The sequence below is a fragment of the Amblyomma mixtum genome, chromosome 4 (genome assembly GCF_055824585.1).
Source record: "Amblyomma mixtum isolate Tamu chromosome 4, ASM5582458v1, whole genome shotgun sequence".
Classification (NCBI taxonomy): domain Eukaryota; kingdom Metazoa; phylum Arthropoda; class Arachnida; order Ixodida; family Ixodidae; genus Amblyomma; species Amblyomma mixtum.
The window spans coordinates 21,314,648-21,330,794 of NC_143015.1; the positions used below are offsets into that span (position 1 = coordinate 21,314,648).

Here is a 16,147-nt window from a genome sequence, read left to right on the forward strand (position 1 = left end):
CGGACATTTACGCATCATCCTCTCTGGCCAACACAGGAGAGTGGCCCTAATGACAATGGTGTCGTGTACCCTCCACACAGTTAACACCCCTGTTGGCAAGCTCTGCCTGACAATGTACACGTGGGTTCTCCGATGGACTCAGTCAGCCTGCCAAGCCCAGTGTAGGGGATGCTGAAAGACAGGTGCTTACCCTCCCCTTCTGAGCAAGGAGACTGTGCAGCAATGTGTCCTGGCTTCTGCAGTGCAGCCATCCTTCTTTCTGAGGATGCCCCCAGCCACAGCACACAGCAGAGGGGGCGGGACTCGACTTTAGTCCACCAGTCTGCCTCAACAGACTTTGGCCCATCAACTGTGGCCATGGTTTTCTCGGGGCACTCCAAGGGCAGGTTCACACGGTTGGTTGGTTGGTTTATGGTGTTTAACATCCCAAAGCGACTCAGGCTATGAGGGACGCCGTAGTGGAGGGCTCCGGAAGTTTCGACCACCTGGGGTTCTTTAACGTGCACTGACATCGTACAGTACACGGGCCTCTGGAATTTCTCCTCCAAAGAAATTCAGCCGCCAGCAGCCGAGCGCCATAGCCACTGAGCCACCGCGGCGGCACACGATGCCTCTTTTTGCAAGCTTGGTGTGCCTGAGCACGCAGTGCATAAATGCCACCGAGTGCACGCCAACGATGTGTGAAAAATGTGTAAATGGCCACTGTCCTCCCGATTTCCAGAGGTGTACAGTTAAACAGCCACTGTACACCAGTGCTTAACAGGGAGTCTCACCAATATTAGCAAGGGATCTCAGACCCCCCCCCCCCCCCCCCAACCTGTGCTAAAATATAGGGACTGCATGAACCCGAACCAAGCAGCCTTTTTTTATTTTTTATTATAGTCAGTAGTGGTCACAACATTTCTTCTCTATCGTTTTGAAAATTTTGCTGTAACAGAATCACTATACCATGTTTCCTCAAACCTGAGACAGAGAAAAATACAAAGTTGGCAGTGCTGTACAAAGGGTGGAAGGAAAGGGGAAACCCTGGCACCAGGAGCTGGCCACTCTCAGCTCCCAGGCTGTGCAGCAACACACTGACAGAGCATGGGGATTGTTTGCTTCAGGTCTGTGCCATATAAACTGGGCAAACCACGACTTTTAATATAAATGATTCCTCCCCTTTGTATGAAACGGTGTGCACAATTTGCAAAACAAGCCACCAGCCACTTTCTCTCTCTCGTTCTCCTTCTCCCTCTGTGCTCAAATCACTAGAGACCCCCCCCCCTCCCCCGGCGCTGGAGATGGACAGGACGGGCGGTTGCTCTTTCACAAAAAGAAGGTTCTGTATCTGTTCCCCAACCGTGTCACCACTAGACTTTAGTTTTGCGTCGAAGCAATTTTATCAGTTTTTACTCTCCTACTTTTTTTTGCTCCCTTTCATGTTCCCACAGATTTCGACCAATGTTTGGAATTAAATTCGGATGGAAGTCAGTGCCTGTCTGTGTCTTCTCTCGTCTTTGTCATTCTCTGTGCTCTTTGTGCCGAGAGCAAGAGGTGCTTGTGGCGGAGGAAAGCGTGCACCTGAAGCTATGGGGTGTCCGCTCTCTGCTGAGGGATCTGTGCAAGACAGGGGGCAGAGTGTGGTTCCCTGGTGTCTGTAGCGAACAGTTCTGTAGAAGCTGACAGAGTCAACCCCATTACAGAGAACGCTGCAACAGTGAAAGTGTCTCCAATTCCCCGTGAGGAAACCATACAGGACAATGCAACCATTTGCCTCAGAGCGAGGTTCCACTTGAATTAAATTTTTTCCAAGTGGGTGGCCTCTTCTCCTTTTTGTTTTTTGGCCATCCACACATGCTCATACATCTCACTAGGCTTCACCAAAACCGTCTGCCGAAGACAGTTCACACTGTCAACAGCACGGCTGTCATCCCTTGTGGAATCTGTGCAGAGATGTGCGCACCAAGATGCAGTGTGGCCCACAACTGCTCGCAACCAGTCTGCTGATGCCTCTGCACTTGTGAACTGCGGTCAGCAGGCACGCTAAGCTGGGCAGCTCCTAATGCGGATACTCCTCTCATTGCTACTCAACTATGGGTCAGGTGCACGGAAGGGGTCCAACTTAAACAGCGCAACCAGCCAGGGAAAGGAAGACGATAGGTGCAACGTTCAGAGACCGGAAGTGGGCAGAGTGGGTGAGGGGGAACAAACACGTGATAATGGCATCCTGGTCGAAATCAAGAGGGAGAGAACGAGTGCAAGGGACGGAGACACAGAGGAGGAACAGAGGACGACGCTGGACCTCAACTGCTTCTTATTACAGCAACAGTCACTGTTCTGTGTCTCCGCCCTTTACCCTCGTTCTCTCTCTACAATGATGCACCAACCTGCCCAGCTCTCCACTCTACTGAGGAAGAAATGGGCTCGGACATGCAATGCGAGGGCAGGATAACCGCTGGTCCTTTTAAGGGTACCGGAGTGGATTCCAAGAGAAGGCAAGCATAGCAGGGGGGGGCAGAAATAAACTGTAGAAGAACTGCAGATTGGGCTAGGTGGTGTAGATTCATAGTGATGGTTCAACAGCGCAAACTGTGTGTGTTTGCGCTGTTGAACCATCACTATGGGGGCAGAAAGTCAGGTGGGCGCATGAGATTAAGAAGTTTGCGGGGATACAGTGGCCGCAACTGACAACGAAGGACAGGGTTAATTGGAGAAGAGACATGCAGACATGACTACGCCCTGCAGTGGGCGTAGTCAGGCTGATGATGATGATGCTGATGATGACACTGAGGACTCGGGTGCAATACTATCCACGACCAGGAATTTCAGGCACGGGTTCACAAGGGGCGAAGGGCAGAGCTACCTGGCAGCCTAGTAGTGAGAGATAGAGCCCACCTTGTTTCCCGCGTAGGATCCCGACTCGTGCAGGATGGCCACCCTGAGGGGAGGGCACCATCGGTGGAACTCCCGCACCCACTGGTGCATCACGGTGGCCGGGCACACCAGCAGCACCGGTCCCAGGCCGGTGAAGCTGTGAAACCCAAGGGAAACTTTTTGAAGGGAGTTGACATTGTTGCACACTTCACGATTCCTTGTGCAACAGCGCAACGGCACAAGGCCAGAGGACGAGAAGGGACGATGCACAGCGCTGACTGACAACAGAATGTTTATTCAGGAAGCCACGCTCATAAAGGCGCCAGTGACACTGAACAACAGAAAAACACAAAGAACAGTGACAGATATCCCTCCGACTAGGCACGTATTTGATACAGCAAGGCTAACACGTGTGCAAAAATTCATGTTCTTTCTGCAAGAGAGCGACAGAAGGGGTGCTGTTGCACAAGAAATCATGTCTGACCAACGTGCCCATCAGTTATTGTTGTACACTTCACAATTTTACTGCTTTTTTTTTTTTTTTGTTAACAACATTTGGGTATCCTACTGACTTGTAGCAAAAGAATTAAAGTGAAATATGGAGCAGAAATTTTAAAAGAGAACACATTTAATCCATGTGTGGTCATGCTTGGATCACATCGCAGACGACAGAGCAACGCTAATTTAGTGCCACCATGAAGAGGAGACATCAATTCCAGATTTCTTTGATCAAGATAGAAAGCATACCACGAGGCAAATGAGAGAACCACTGTAAGCACGTCTTGCCTATTCTGTCCTCGTCTTTTTTGCGCTGTTTACAGTAGATGGCGTAAACCAACTTGACCAGATTTCCATTCTTCTCTCAATGTTCCATTTCATTTCATTCTCCATTCCATTCCATTCTTTCTCAATGTGTGTCTGTATGAGAACTGTTCCCAATGACTGCATTATGATGGGAGGAAACTGAGGCATTGCAAAACTATCAACATCTCGCAAGAGCGAGGTACTGTGAGGTGGAAAAAAATGACTGGAGTGAAAAGAATGCGCTGCATGAAGGCAGCTGCACGTTAAAACCTTTGTGGAGCAGCCTACCCTTGGTCACAGAAAAAAAATTCACGCATGTTATGTCATTAAACGGAAGGAAAACATCACCTAACCTGCACTGGTTAATGATGCCTATTTATTAAGTATTGTTCTCATGCCTCATTTTCAGGTAGTGAGGTCTGTGTTGGATAAGTCTGTGCAGCACTGCGTTCTCACCTACTCTCGAGTGTTTCGCCCTTGTGTTGTCCTTCCAGTGCATTTCCCAAACACCCACCTGTCCCCGGGGCAGTGGAGGCGGCTGTGTCGCAGTCCGGCCAGGAAGGCGATGGTCTGCACCGTCTTGCCCAGGCCCATCTCGTCCCCCACAATGCCCCCACAGTTGAGCCGGTGCAGCTCCCACAGCCACCGGACGCCCGTCTGCTGGTACCTGCAGAGCACACCAGACACACCGGTGACAACACTCTTCTGGTGCACTTCACCACAGGCTGGGGTACCCGCCAGAAAACAGATCTACCCAAGGCCACCGCTTCAAAGCCCACTGTGGCTATGAATGACACTCCTGCCTTGTGACAAGTGTACACTGGGCAGACCAGGCCGTGCTTGAATACATGCCTAAAATACCAGCATCAGAGGTGTGAAAACATTGCGCTGAGTGTGACTATATAGGCAACGTGACCAATGCACCTGAGACTGTGGAAGCTTTCTTCATCAAAGAAATAACAGTCACGTGTATCTCAGCACGCCAGTGTTAAGTCAGTTTCACCAACATTTATTTAAACTTCGTTCCAGCCCGAGCCTTGACAACAGTAAATAACACACTGCCACACACAGTGCCGCTGTCACACCACCCAGGTTTCCCGCTCAATGTTGCCAGTCTCGGAGCACCACTCGCACCACACTGGGGCAGTAACGCGCAACTGCCCCAACACTAAACTCGGAACACAACACGCCATCTACCACGCTGCAAAATACAGAAACACATAGCCTGGGTAGTTCCTGATGTGCCACAGATCATTTCCAAGAGGGTCATGGTTGAATCCTTAGTTGACTGCTTACAGGGACAGTGAGGAGAGCTCTATTAATATTTTTTTTAAAGCAAGAGCCGATAGTTCGGTATTTCATGGCTTTGTTGCCACTTGACCGGCAGCGAAAGATGCATTTATTTCTAAGAAATTTGGATTCGGAGTTGAAAAAGTTTTTCCCGCCGCTCTGATTCAAACTTGGGATTCTCTTATGACAACACAGGACTAAGTGACGTGCACATGACGTAACGTAGACTCCGTGATTTCTGGCGGCCAGCAGTACCTAGCAGCAGCTGAAAAGAAAGCTACCGCCGGCCGCATGTTGAAGGCATGTATCGACTATTGCGGCCGTTGCTACCGTTGCTTCGTTTACGTTTGCACCGGCGTTTTGCCAGCGTTACAATGGATCCCGTTCTCGAAGTCGTCAATGAAGTTCTCGCAAATAGACACCTTTAGCATACCGTGTACCTTGTTACCGTTAGCGGAATACCGGGAGCCTGCCTACCGCCGGTGAGCAGGCGCTGATTGGTCCCGATGCTGCGGGCACACGCGTAGCTGCCGGATACGTGGCGCCATCTGGCGACGTCAAGGAGATTTGCGCATGCACTGGCTGCGCCTCAGTGATTCGCAGTTTCTCGTCTGCTAGTGTTGCTAGAACCATTGGTTCTAGCAACACTGTTTTGTCCTATGACGTCACCACGCTTGTACTTGCCAGTTTGGCCTGTGGCGGCGATACCTGAATTTTGGTTCTTGCTCTTTTCTACGTTACAAGAGCTTTGTTGTCAGTATGAGTGGCATTTTTGTAATCAGGAGCTGGTATTCTGTCGATGCAAGCCAGCTTCAATTTCTCCTCAGTGTCCCTTTAATGGTTGCTGGAGATGCACCGTATTCCCACGTGATATATGCCGATTCCTTCTGATAGAATTTCAGTTGTGAGACAGTGTTGTGTTTGTGTCTTCATCCTGTGCCCCTGCTCTGTTTTTTTTCCTGCAAAGTGATTGCCATCCCACTTGCCATCGTCCCACTGCAGTCCCAGGCTTCCAAGGTCACCAGACACCCTGCCCTTGTGGCAAAGGACGCTGCACGCCTTCACACACACTCCTTTGCCAGAGCTAGTGCCAAAAAAATATATATAATTAAAGGCTTCACGATGAACGAGGAGATAAGCACAGCAGAGAAATTGCCCTGTTGTCTTGCTAAAGGGAGTATGGGACACGCATTGTGGCTTTAAATGCAAGCACTGACTAAGCCCGTACTCACTGAAGGCAAACCACCAGTCCAGGCTCAGGCCGGAATGACAAGTTTGGAAATTGAATGCAAGTGAAAGGGAAGGGGAATGCAGATTCAATGGCCACAACTGTTCACGTCCTGCATGACATACGACCAAATTTTTTGAAACAGTAAGATGCACCAATGGCCCCGAAAACAAATAATTAGAGGTCAGGTGTGTTTGCACACATAACTGGACAGATTATTCCAAACACTGCGATGGGAGAGGTGTGCCGACAATGCTTTAATCATATGTTTACTTTTCATTCCATGCAAGTATACGGTGGCCGCAGCTCACAGAGGACAGGGTTAATTGGGGAGACATGGGAGAGGTCTTGGCCCTGCAGTGGGCGTAGTCAGGGGCAAATTTACAGGGGGTGGTTTGAAAGGGCACTTGCCCACACATCAAATTTGCATATGAAAACCGAGCTTAAACCAACGCTTTCGACAAGAAATACTCAGTTTAAATGAACCCGAACCACCCCTTACAAGGGTGACCTATAAATTCATCCCCGCTTCACATATACTAGACTCCTGTTAAGTCGAATTCTCAGATAAGATGAGTAATGTGGGACCACTTGGTTGGTTTCCCATAGGACTAAATAGTAAAACAAAAACGCTTAACACAAACTGCTTTGTGTGTCCATTGGTTAGAGCAAACTTTTGCAGCGACCATGAACCACGGAACAGCATCTGCACCGGCCCGCACTTTCAAGGAAAGAAAAGTAGCGGATACGCAAGCAAGCTAACCCCGCTCCCCCCAGGATGGCTTGCGTGTGTGTGAAACTGCGGGAAAGCCGTCTTGGGGGGAAGCTTTGTTGCCAGAGCGCAAAAGGCAGAGTCCTGTGGCATTGCACGCACACCACGTGTCTGCCTCATTACACACAACCAAAGGCGTGCACACACAAAGTGCGCCTGCTCGTTCACCTGAGGCTTGAAAACTTTGGGGCTGCATTTTCAACTGACACAGCACTGACACACGCATCACCATGCCACACTGAGAAATCGGCACCACGCGCACTGCTTGCGGTGTGCCGGAAGGCTATGCAGCAGAAGGAGGAGCCAGATGAACAGAAGATACCCCGCTAAGCACCATCCAAGCGCAGAGCCCAAGGGAAAAATCAGAAAGAAATTGCAGACACGTACAAGCGCAAAAAAAACACGGACAGAGAAAGAGACTTGGACAACACGAGCGCTTACTTCCAACTGGAGGTTTATTGACACACAAGCACAATTATATACACCTTGCTGCATGACGTCAAACTGATAGCCCTGCCGACATCACTCGGCTGCTCCCAAAAACATTATTTCCTTTTTAGTCAGTGTGACAGATGGTGCGCTGACGCAGGATGGACCGGCTTTTCTAATCAAATCTGCCTCTATTATCTCTCTCACATCCTGACAACTATGTTTGGCCACAATCTTGCATGTGCTGAAGACAGGTTTACACGGTTTCTTATTCTTTTCAGCACAATCATGACAATGTTCAGAAAGAGTAGCGTCTCTATAATTGCCTACCTTCCTCCTGTGTTCCAGTAATCTTTCATTCAGACATCGGCCAGTTTGACCGATGTACCTAGAGCCACACGATAGAGGAATTTCATAGACCACACCAGAAACACATGCTACAAAAGGATCCCGGTGCTTGATACCGCATGGTTCTTTAGGCTTTGGAAAAGGGTTAGTCAACTTGACTAGTTTTTCCAACTTCTCAGGCGCCGAGAACACTACTCTGACGTCACTGCGCTTCGCAATCTTCTTTAGGCGATGCGGGGTGTTGTGCAAATAGGGGATGACTACCGTTCTCTTTCCATTTGCTTCGATCTGGTTCTTGTCTTTTCTCTTTGCGGTTTTCAACATTCCTTCAGATATGGATACAATGAGGCTTGTCGGATACCCAGCTGACTGAAGACGCGTCACTTGCTTTTGGAAACCATGGCTGAGTGAATGGCAAGAAGACTTTTTCAGTGCATTATTGAGGCATTGCTTAGCGATTGCTCTCTTAAAGTTTTGTATGAGATGAATGAAACGGTAAGAGGGGTTTGCTCTGTCTGCTTAAGAATAGGGGACGAAATGCAGTCTGCTCGCCTTAATCTACTTTTGCTGTCATCATTGGAAAAAAAAAAAAAAGCGACCTTTGCTTTCCCCCCGCCCCCCCTCATTTTCCTGACCTTTCCTTTCCTTCGTAGATGCGCATGCGCTCATTGTCGTCTTTCTTGCATGTTCAATGAAAATGCGTGTCAATAAACATAGTTGGAGTCAGCGTCCGTCCTGCCATGTCTACCTGTGTATTCGTCTGACAATTTAGCGCTGTTTAAATTTCAACAAAAGAAAATACACCACCAACTAGCCCCGCAACGTGTTTTACTAAGCTGAGGCAGTGTTCCTGCATACTCCGTTGCAAGTGCCTTCACAATGGTAGTCCACTACATGTCGTCTTATCAAAGGGACTATGCAATAAATTAATTGAGATTACGTAAAGCAGACGAGAGAGAGGTCTTCCATCACTCGTCACCCCAGTGCAAGAATTTCTGAGCTAGCATCAAGAACAGCGAAGTTATAGACGATTAAAAATCACGCTCCTCCTCTCCCCCCTCAACTTGTACACTCTGGGCACCAGAAAAAAATTAATAAAACAGTTTCGGGAGTGGGCCCCGCCCATGAATACGTCATTCGCTGACGTTCGGTTTGCGACTTCTGACTGTTGCACCCAGCACCCCAGCAGCAGCACCTCTCCGGTCTCTCTGGTCACCTTCCTGGATTGCGGAGCGCGTCGGATTGCTTTGCTTCTCACTGCGACAAAGGCACTGCGAGTGGCTCCCAAACTCCCGACAGAGAGAGGTGGCCGAGGTAAACTGAAACCATATGCACAAAGGCAATGCCTACCCGGCTCGCACTTGCCCGAGGGGGTCGCGCGGCGGCATGAGCAGACGATTTTCACAGCTACCGGAAGTGTGCCCGTGACATCGAGGCTCCAGCGAATGACAGCGTGTGGTGGCCTGCTGACATCTATTTTCCCGGTTTTAGTTTCAAAAACGGTCACTGTAAGCATACCTGTCAGCCCGCAAATTTTAAAAAACACGATTTTTAAAAATTCATAACAAATTGCCGGCTCAGTTCCGAAGACTCATACTCGGTGTGAATGCTTGTTAGCACCATTTTTAAGCATTGAAAACATTTACAAGCGACCTTTAATTCATTGCATAGTCCCTTCAAAGGGTCCCTGATGACAGTGTTGGAGGTCGGTATAAAATGCTTGCATTATGTAGAGTACAGGCTACCGAGCGTTCATGCCGCGTACAAGACCTCAAAAGTGAGCCGATGATTTACAGCACAATTTTAAGAACTCCCACTTCCATGCCTCGCAACAACCAGCAATGGCGAGCTTTCTCCTGAACCCGCGCGCACTGCATCATGTAGCGCTCTTTACATCAGCAGCAGAATGCCATCATTAGTTCGGCGCGCCAGCGCCATCGATGCGAAACCAATTCAGTTTAGGAGGCGTTGGCTCCGCCCCCCCCTGGGAAATTCCCTTGCGCGACGCTGGTCAACGGAGGGGCCGAGTGCGTGGCGGAGCCGGCGGACTGACATTCCACCATGCAAAAAGTGACGAGCGGAGAGGAGAAGGCATGAAGATGCGGAAATTCAAACTTTGACTACAAGTAACTCAGTTTCCACAAAACACATCAAAAAATGTTTGTTGGAGGATATTTGTGACGCTGCGTCCTTTAGCATCCCAGGGATACCGCATCTTTGTTGAGACCCCCTTTCACAGCCCCTTTAAAGCCTACATTTAGCGTGCACAGAATGGCAATGGCGACAAAGCGGAACTGCAGACTTCATTGCCACTTGGCCACCCCCATGTTCAGGGACTTCCAGCATGTTACACCAAAGCCCACACCAGTACACTACTGGGCAATGTTAATCTTGTTGTGGCTGTCGACGCAGTTCTGCCACTGCTGCGGTGCAAGTGTGACCAATCAAATGCGCAAAAATGAACCTATACCACTAGGGGTGTGCGAATAGTGGTTTTTTGATTCGAAGCGAATTCGAAGCGAATAGCAATTTCTTCGAATAATTTCGAAGCGAATAGTTCGAATAGTACTTCTGGCACTAAAAAAAGGCTGAATGGCAGTAGGCATTTCCAAAACCATTTATTTTCCTAACACACGATGCCATTACATACTGCACTGAGGCTTTATTTAAAACCATGCTTCAAAATTTTAAGACAGCACCTAAAGTGAGTTAAGAACAATTTTTACCGGTTGGTAATAAAAAATTATAACACATAAAAATACTGTCTGCTTTCTAATAAGAAATTAGAGATAAAATACAAAAAATGACAGTATAACAGAACGGTGCCAGTAGTACAACCAATAACTGAAACCATACGAGTAACTGCACTACACTGCAGCAAGAGCACTGAGAAGAATAATGAAAAAAAAAAAAAAAGACATTCTGCACTACCGGTGACCAGTGCTCAAACGGGTCGAATGTCCAACACTGAGCTAGGCAATCACGTTCGGTGCGCCGACTTGCCACTTGCGTTGCTTGCGTTTCTATAGTTTAGGATCCTCACTTCTTGGCTTGGATTGCGCCTTCTTTTCGGTTACGCCGATGGGACTGCTGCGTCCAAAGATGTTAAAATGGAACATAGGCTGACCGAACCTCCTAGCAGCACTGGCAGCATCGCACCATCGCGTATCCAAAGCTCCCATAGCACCGATAGGTTGGCCGTACTGTTGCGGACAGAGCATTCAGGACGCGCCTCCCATGGATCAAATGCATCGCCATCACCTTGCGGCCGGAGATTGGCGCGTCTGTTTCTCTATCCGAGGGGTGCTCGTAAGGAAACGTCGGCTCAGCTCTGTCTCTCTTGGGTTTAGTGCGGCAAACTGGCGCTCTTCCCGGCCTATGCCGTCACTCTGACAAGGCGTGTCGCACGATGCATTTTTTTTTTGTATTTCACTAGCAGCATGCGGCTGCTGTTTGCCGGAGCGTTTCTTCGCTTATCAAGCTGAAGGATCGGAACATCGTTCCGGTTACATTCCTAGACTAGCAAGAATGGAAGCGGCTATACAAAACTCTCGCGCCGCAAGTGAAACATCATTCGTACCGCTCGCGCCTCCTGGCGAAATTGTCCCCGGTAGTACCTCCGAGCAGCACTTAGCATCGCGCTTCCAAGAATGCTCTGAGTTGCGGCGACAGAATGCGGCACACCACCGAAGACGGCTCACTGCCCTGATTACGACAGCGTTCCGTTCCCACCAATGCACAAGCAGTCAAAATAGCAAGAAAAGACGCAAGTCATAGATGGATGCGATCATTTCGTTCTACTAAAGTTCGTCCGCAGCTTCCCCGATGCCGAGCGTTAACGGCAGTAATCCTCCACGGGTGCGCAATAAGCTTGGCGTTATCACACGCTAAATGAGCCCTTCCCATTGAAGTAAGTATACACTTCGGCGGCATCAAGTCCCCGCGCTGCCGCTGAATTTTTCTCGCCTCCGCCGGTAATATGATGGCTTGCTTCAATGCTGCCGAGAACGGCCGCCCATGTTCGGTACGCATGATTCGTCACCTGATTTGGTGAAGCGATAGCGCGGTAGGGCTGCGTGTTTATCTTCGCATCTGTCCTATCAGATAATCTTTTCCGCAGCTCTATTGGAAAAAAAAGAGTGGGGGGGATGAACGAGGCGAAGCGATGCCCGCGTTCGAATACTTGCGGCGTCCGAGCTCATCGATAACGTCACCGCCAGCCAGAGTATATAAAGGGTTCACTGACAACAAACATATAAAGGTTCGCTGACAACAAACTAAGGGTGTGATTGTGTATCTGTCCTCGCCTCGGCGAGCGCGGCTTCGGCCGCTTATCCGATTTTTTCAGCAGCGTCCGCTCCGGCGGACGCAGTTGTTGCTGCGACGCGCGTCTTGTCTTTCCTTTTTCTCTTTGCTCTGATCTCTTACCTCACCTCTATCTGCACGTGGCAGCGGTGGTGGCTTGGCTCGAGCAACACCACCTAGACGAAGTTCGTCTAGGTGGTGTTGGCTCGAGCCAGTAGCAGGCCCGTGCAATTTCCTTTTCATCCTTCTCTCAGCCACAACAACAACAAACTAAGGGAGGAGGTGGTGACGAAGCGCGGCTACGGCCGCCTATATGTTTTATCAGCCAGCGTCCGCTTCGGCGGACGCGGTTGTTGCTGCGACGCGTGCGTCTTTTCTTTCCATTTTCTCTTTCTTCTGATCTTTTTAACTCTCCTCTATCTGCACGTGGCAGCGGTGGTGGCTCGGCTGGAGCCAGTTGGCAGGCCTGTGTACTTTCCTTTACATTCTTCTCTCAGTCACAACAACAACAACATAAACTGAGGTTTCTTGTTTTGAAGCTTAGACGACTGTCGGCTGTGTTCTTCCTTCATTGCGTCTGCCTCGACACGGCTTATGGCAGCCTTAGTGCGGAGGTTCGAAGACGGCCAGAACGCAGGATCTTTCGCAAGAGCTCGTCGCCCTCACCTTTCTTTCGTTTGTCGCTGGGTTCGCACCCCGGCCTGATCGTGATTTGCGTATTGACTGACCCCCGAGCGTTGAAAGCGCGATAAAAAAAAGCCATCTATGCGGCAATACTCGGAACCGAAACCACATAAAGCAAGCGGGCAAGCGTCCCAGTAACACTATTCGCGCGAGACGAATACTTCGAAATTTCGAATACCGAGAATTCGGTTCAAAGCGAATATCGAATACCATGCTATTCGATCGAATATTCGAAATTATCGAATATTCGCACACCCCTGTATACCACCGCAAACGTCATGTGGGCAGCAGAGGCATGTTTTGATCATCTGTTTTCCCCGTCGCTTGCAGCTTAAAAATGTAATTTTTAGGTTCCAACAGACAAGGACTGTGTAGGATTAAAATGCAGGCCACCGTGAACACAGCAAAGCATGTGCTTTTTCACTAGAAGTAAAACAAAAACACCATGCAGTGATGTACAGGTGCCGTCAAAAGTAAATGGAAGGAAATATTAGCAAAAAAATTTAAACATTGTCCCCCCAATTCATGCTTCCTTGAAAACATATGTGTAGCCTAATTGTAATTGTGCGAACTGCACTGTGCACCAACAAACATGGACCATTATGCTTTAGATTTAAAGAAATTAATTCTTTTTGAGGAAGCCGCCTTCCATTTACTTTTGACGGCGAGTGTACATGTGACTTGCATGTGCGCTTCCCAGTTCCTTCGTTTTTCGTGTTGTTTTTTTTCCACAGTCCCATGCAAAACTGAACAGTGGGGTTCTACTGCACATGAAACAGCTTAGCACTCTGGGTAATTTGATCACAGGCTGCTGCTCTGTGCACTCCTCAAGTTTGATACATTTTGTTGGCAAAAGTAATCCTAATTGTCTCCACCCTCCCAGGAAGGAAAAATCACAACTAAGTGAATGCGTGTGCCGGCCTGTGTCTTGTCTACTACATACCAGCCTGCATATTTTCAAGCAAAAGCAGGCCAATCCGCCTGTGGAGGGAGGCAGACACCCACCGGTACAGCTTGTTCCAGATCTCCCTGGGCACACGGAACTCATCGTCCACCTCCACCGCACTCTCCTCCTCCTCCTCCGAGCAGCCACCTTCCACAATCCTCCGGTGCTTCTCCACCAGCCTCTGGCGGCGGTGCTCCCTGGTGGGAAACAACAACAATCAGCTCTCACCACCAGCTTCCACTGCACCTGCCACAGCTACACCTTGCTCAGGGCATCTGAACGGATGCCTCAAGCAGAGGCAGCACACACAGAGACACTCATCTCACAGCAGCCACTCACACGACAATCATCCCAATAAGCACCCCGATGTGCAGCCACGGAAAACACAACACTCTTCGTTACTGTCATGCATCTTGCACACTAGCCCTCACCAGCATCACCAGACTAGCTTGCACCCACTGCAGGGCCTCTCCCGTGCCTCTCCAATTAGCCCTGTCCTTCACCGGACACCATATCCCCGCAAACTTCCTAATCTCATCCACCCACCTAACTTTCTGCTGCCCCCTGCTACGCTTGCCTTCCCTTGGAATCCACTCCGTTACCCTTAAGGACCAGCGGTTATGTTGCCTTCGCATTACATGCTCTGCCCAAGCTCACTTCTTCCAACTGTTTTCGACTACAATGTCATTAACCCACGTTTCTTCCCTCACCCACTCCGCCCTCTTCGGAGCCTTTAACGTTACGCATATAATTTTTCTTTCCATAGCTCGCTGCGTTGTCCTTAACTTAAGCTGAACCCTCTTTGTTAGCCTCCACATTTCTGCCCCATAGGTGAGTACCGGTAGGATACAGCTGTTGTATACTTTCCTCTTCAGGGATATTGGCAAACTGACATTCAGGATCTGAGAGAACCTGCCACATGCATTCCACCCCATTCTTATTCTTCCAATTCTTATCCATCTAATTATTCTCCTAATAGCATGGGCAAGATCGTGTCTCCATGCCTGACACCTTTACTTATTGGAATTTCATTGTCGACTTTATGGAGGACTGTGGTAGCTGTGCACTCGCCATAGATGTCTTCCAGTATTTCTACACAAGGGTCTTCTACACCCCGATTCTGCGATGCCTGCATGACAACTGGTGTTTCTACTGAGTAAAATGCTTTCTCGTAATCAATGAACGCTATATATAGGGGTTGCTTATGTTCTTAACATTTCTCTATCACCTCGCTGATAGCGTGAATATGGTCTGTTGTAGTGTATCCTTTACAAAAGCCTGCCTGATGATTTGGCTGATTGAGGTCTGATGATTTGGCTGATTGAGGTCTAAGGTTGTCCTGACTCTATTAGCGATTTTAGCGATTACCTTAGCAAATACCTTGTAGGCAACAGACAATAAGCTGATCGGTCTGTAATTCTTCAAGTCCTTGGCGTCTCCTTTCTTATGAATTAAGATAATGTTATCGTTCTTCCAAGCTCCTGGTACGCTCGAGGTCACAAGGCATTGCGTATACAAAGTGGCTAGTTTTTGTAGCACAATCTCTCCTTCAACAAATCTGCTGTTACCTGATCCTCACCAGCTGCTTTCCCCTTTTGCATTGCTCCTAAGGCTTTCTTTACTTCCTCCTTCGTTACTGGCAGGATGTCCCATTGCTGTGCTCGACTGCCTCCCTCAGTAACTTGATGATTAGATTTGCTACTGTATAGATTTGTGTAGAACTCTTCGGCTACTTTAACTGTCTTATCCATATTGCTGATGACATTGCCCTCTTTGTCTCTTAATGAATACATCTGGTTTTTGCCAATGCCTAGTTTCCCTTTCACCATTTTTAGGCTACCTCCGTTCTTTAGAGCATGCTCGATTTTCTCCATACTAAACCTCCTTATGTCATTTACTTTGCGCTTACTGATTTTCTCTGATAGCTCTGCCAGTTCTATTCTGTCTGTGGGGTCAGAGGCCTTCATGCTTTGGCATTTGTTAATCAGATTTTTTGTCTCCTGAGGAATTTGCCGGTACTGTGTCAAATTACCCAACCACCTACCTCTGCTGTGCGCTCTGCAATGATAGTTGTGAGATTATCGTTCATAGCTTGAACATTAAGGTCGCTATCCTAAGTTAACAATTGCTGTTGTCTGTGTCTGTGAGCGCTCATCTATGTCGCTCTTCAGTTCTAAAATTTTTTTTCTCTTCTCTGTCCCGTTTGTTGCACGGCTAATTTAATGTCTTGTACCAACCAGCCTGGCCAATCTATTTATTTATTTCACAATACTGCAGGCCAGACAGACCCTGGCAGGAGGGGCTTGAAAGAAACATAACACGTAATAAGGACGAATACTCTGTGCGCCATGCAAAGAAAGCAATACAGATGACACAACAATAGCTACAAATGTACACAAGTTTTGAACGCAAAGCATTAGGCATGTCTAATTAAGAAAATGTTTATGAAGTTCTTCTTCGAAGTTTGTGCACCAAAAAACAGACT

The 16,147-nt window shown here is 48.5% G+C and overlaps 1 protein-coding gene across 1 annotated transcript in view; it reads right to left on the bottom strand.

The window, feature by feature from the left end:
* LOC149345836 (DNA excision repair protein ERCC-6-like) overlaps window positions 1–16,147 on the bottom strand; it is a 109,439-nt gene that overhangs the window by 56,957 nt on the left and 36,335 nt on the right. The window contains exons 7-9 of the mRNA XM_089586241.1: window positions 13,722–13,859; window positions 4,175–4,327; window positions 2,878–3,013 (exon numbers count right to left, since the gene is read on the bottom strand). Of these exons, the coding sequence (XP_089442367.1) occupies window positions 2,878–3,013; window positions 4,175–4,327; window positions 13,722–13,859 (427 nt within the window). The remainder of the gene's footprint in view (window positions 1–2,877; window positions 3,014–4,174; window positions 4,328–13,721; window positions 13,860–16,147) is intronic.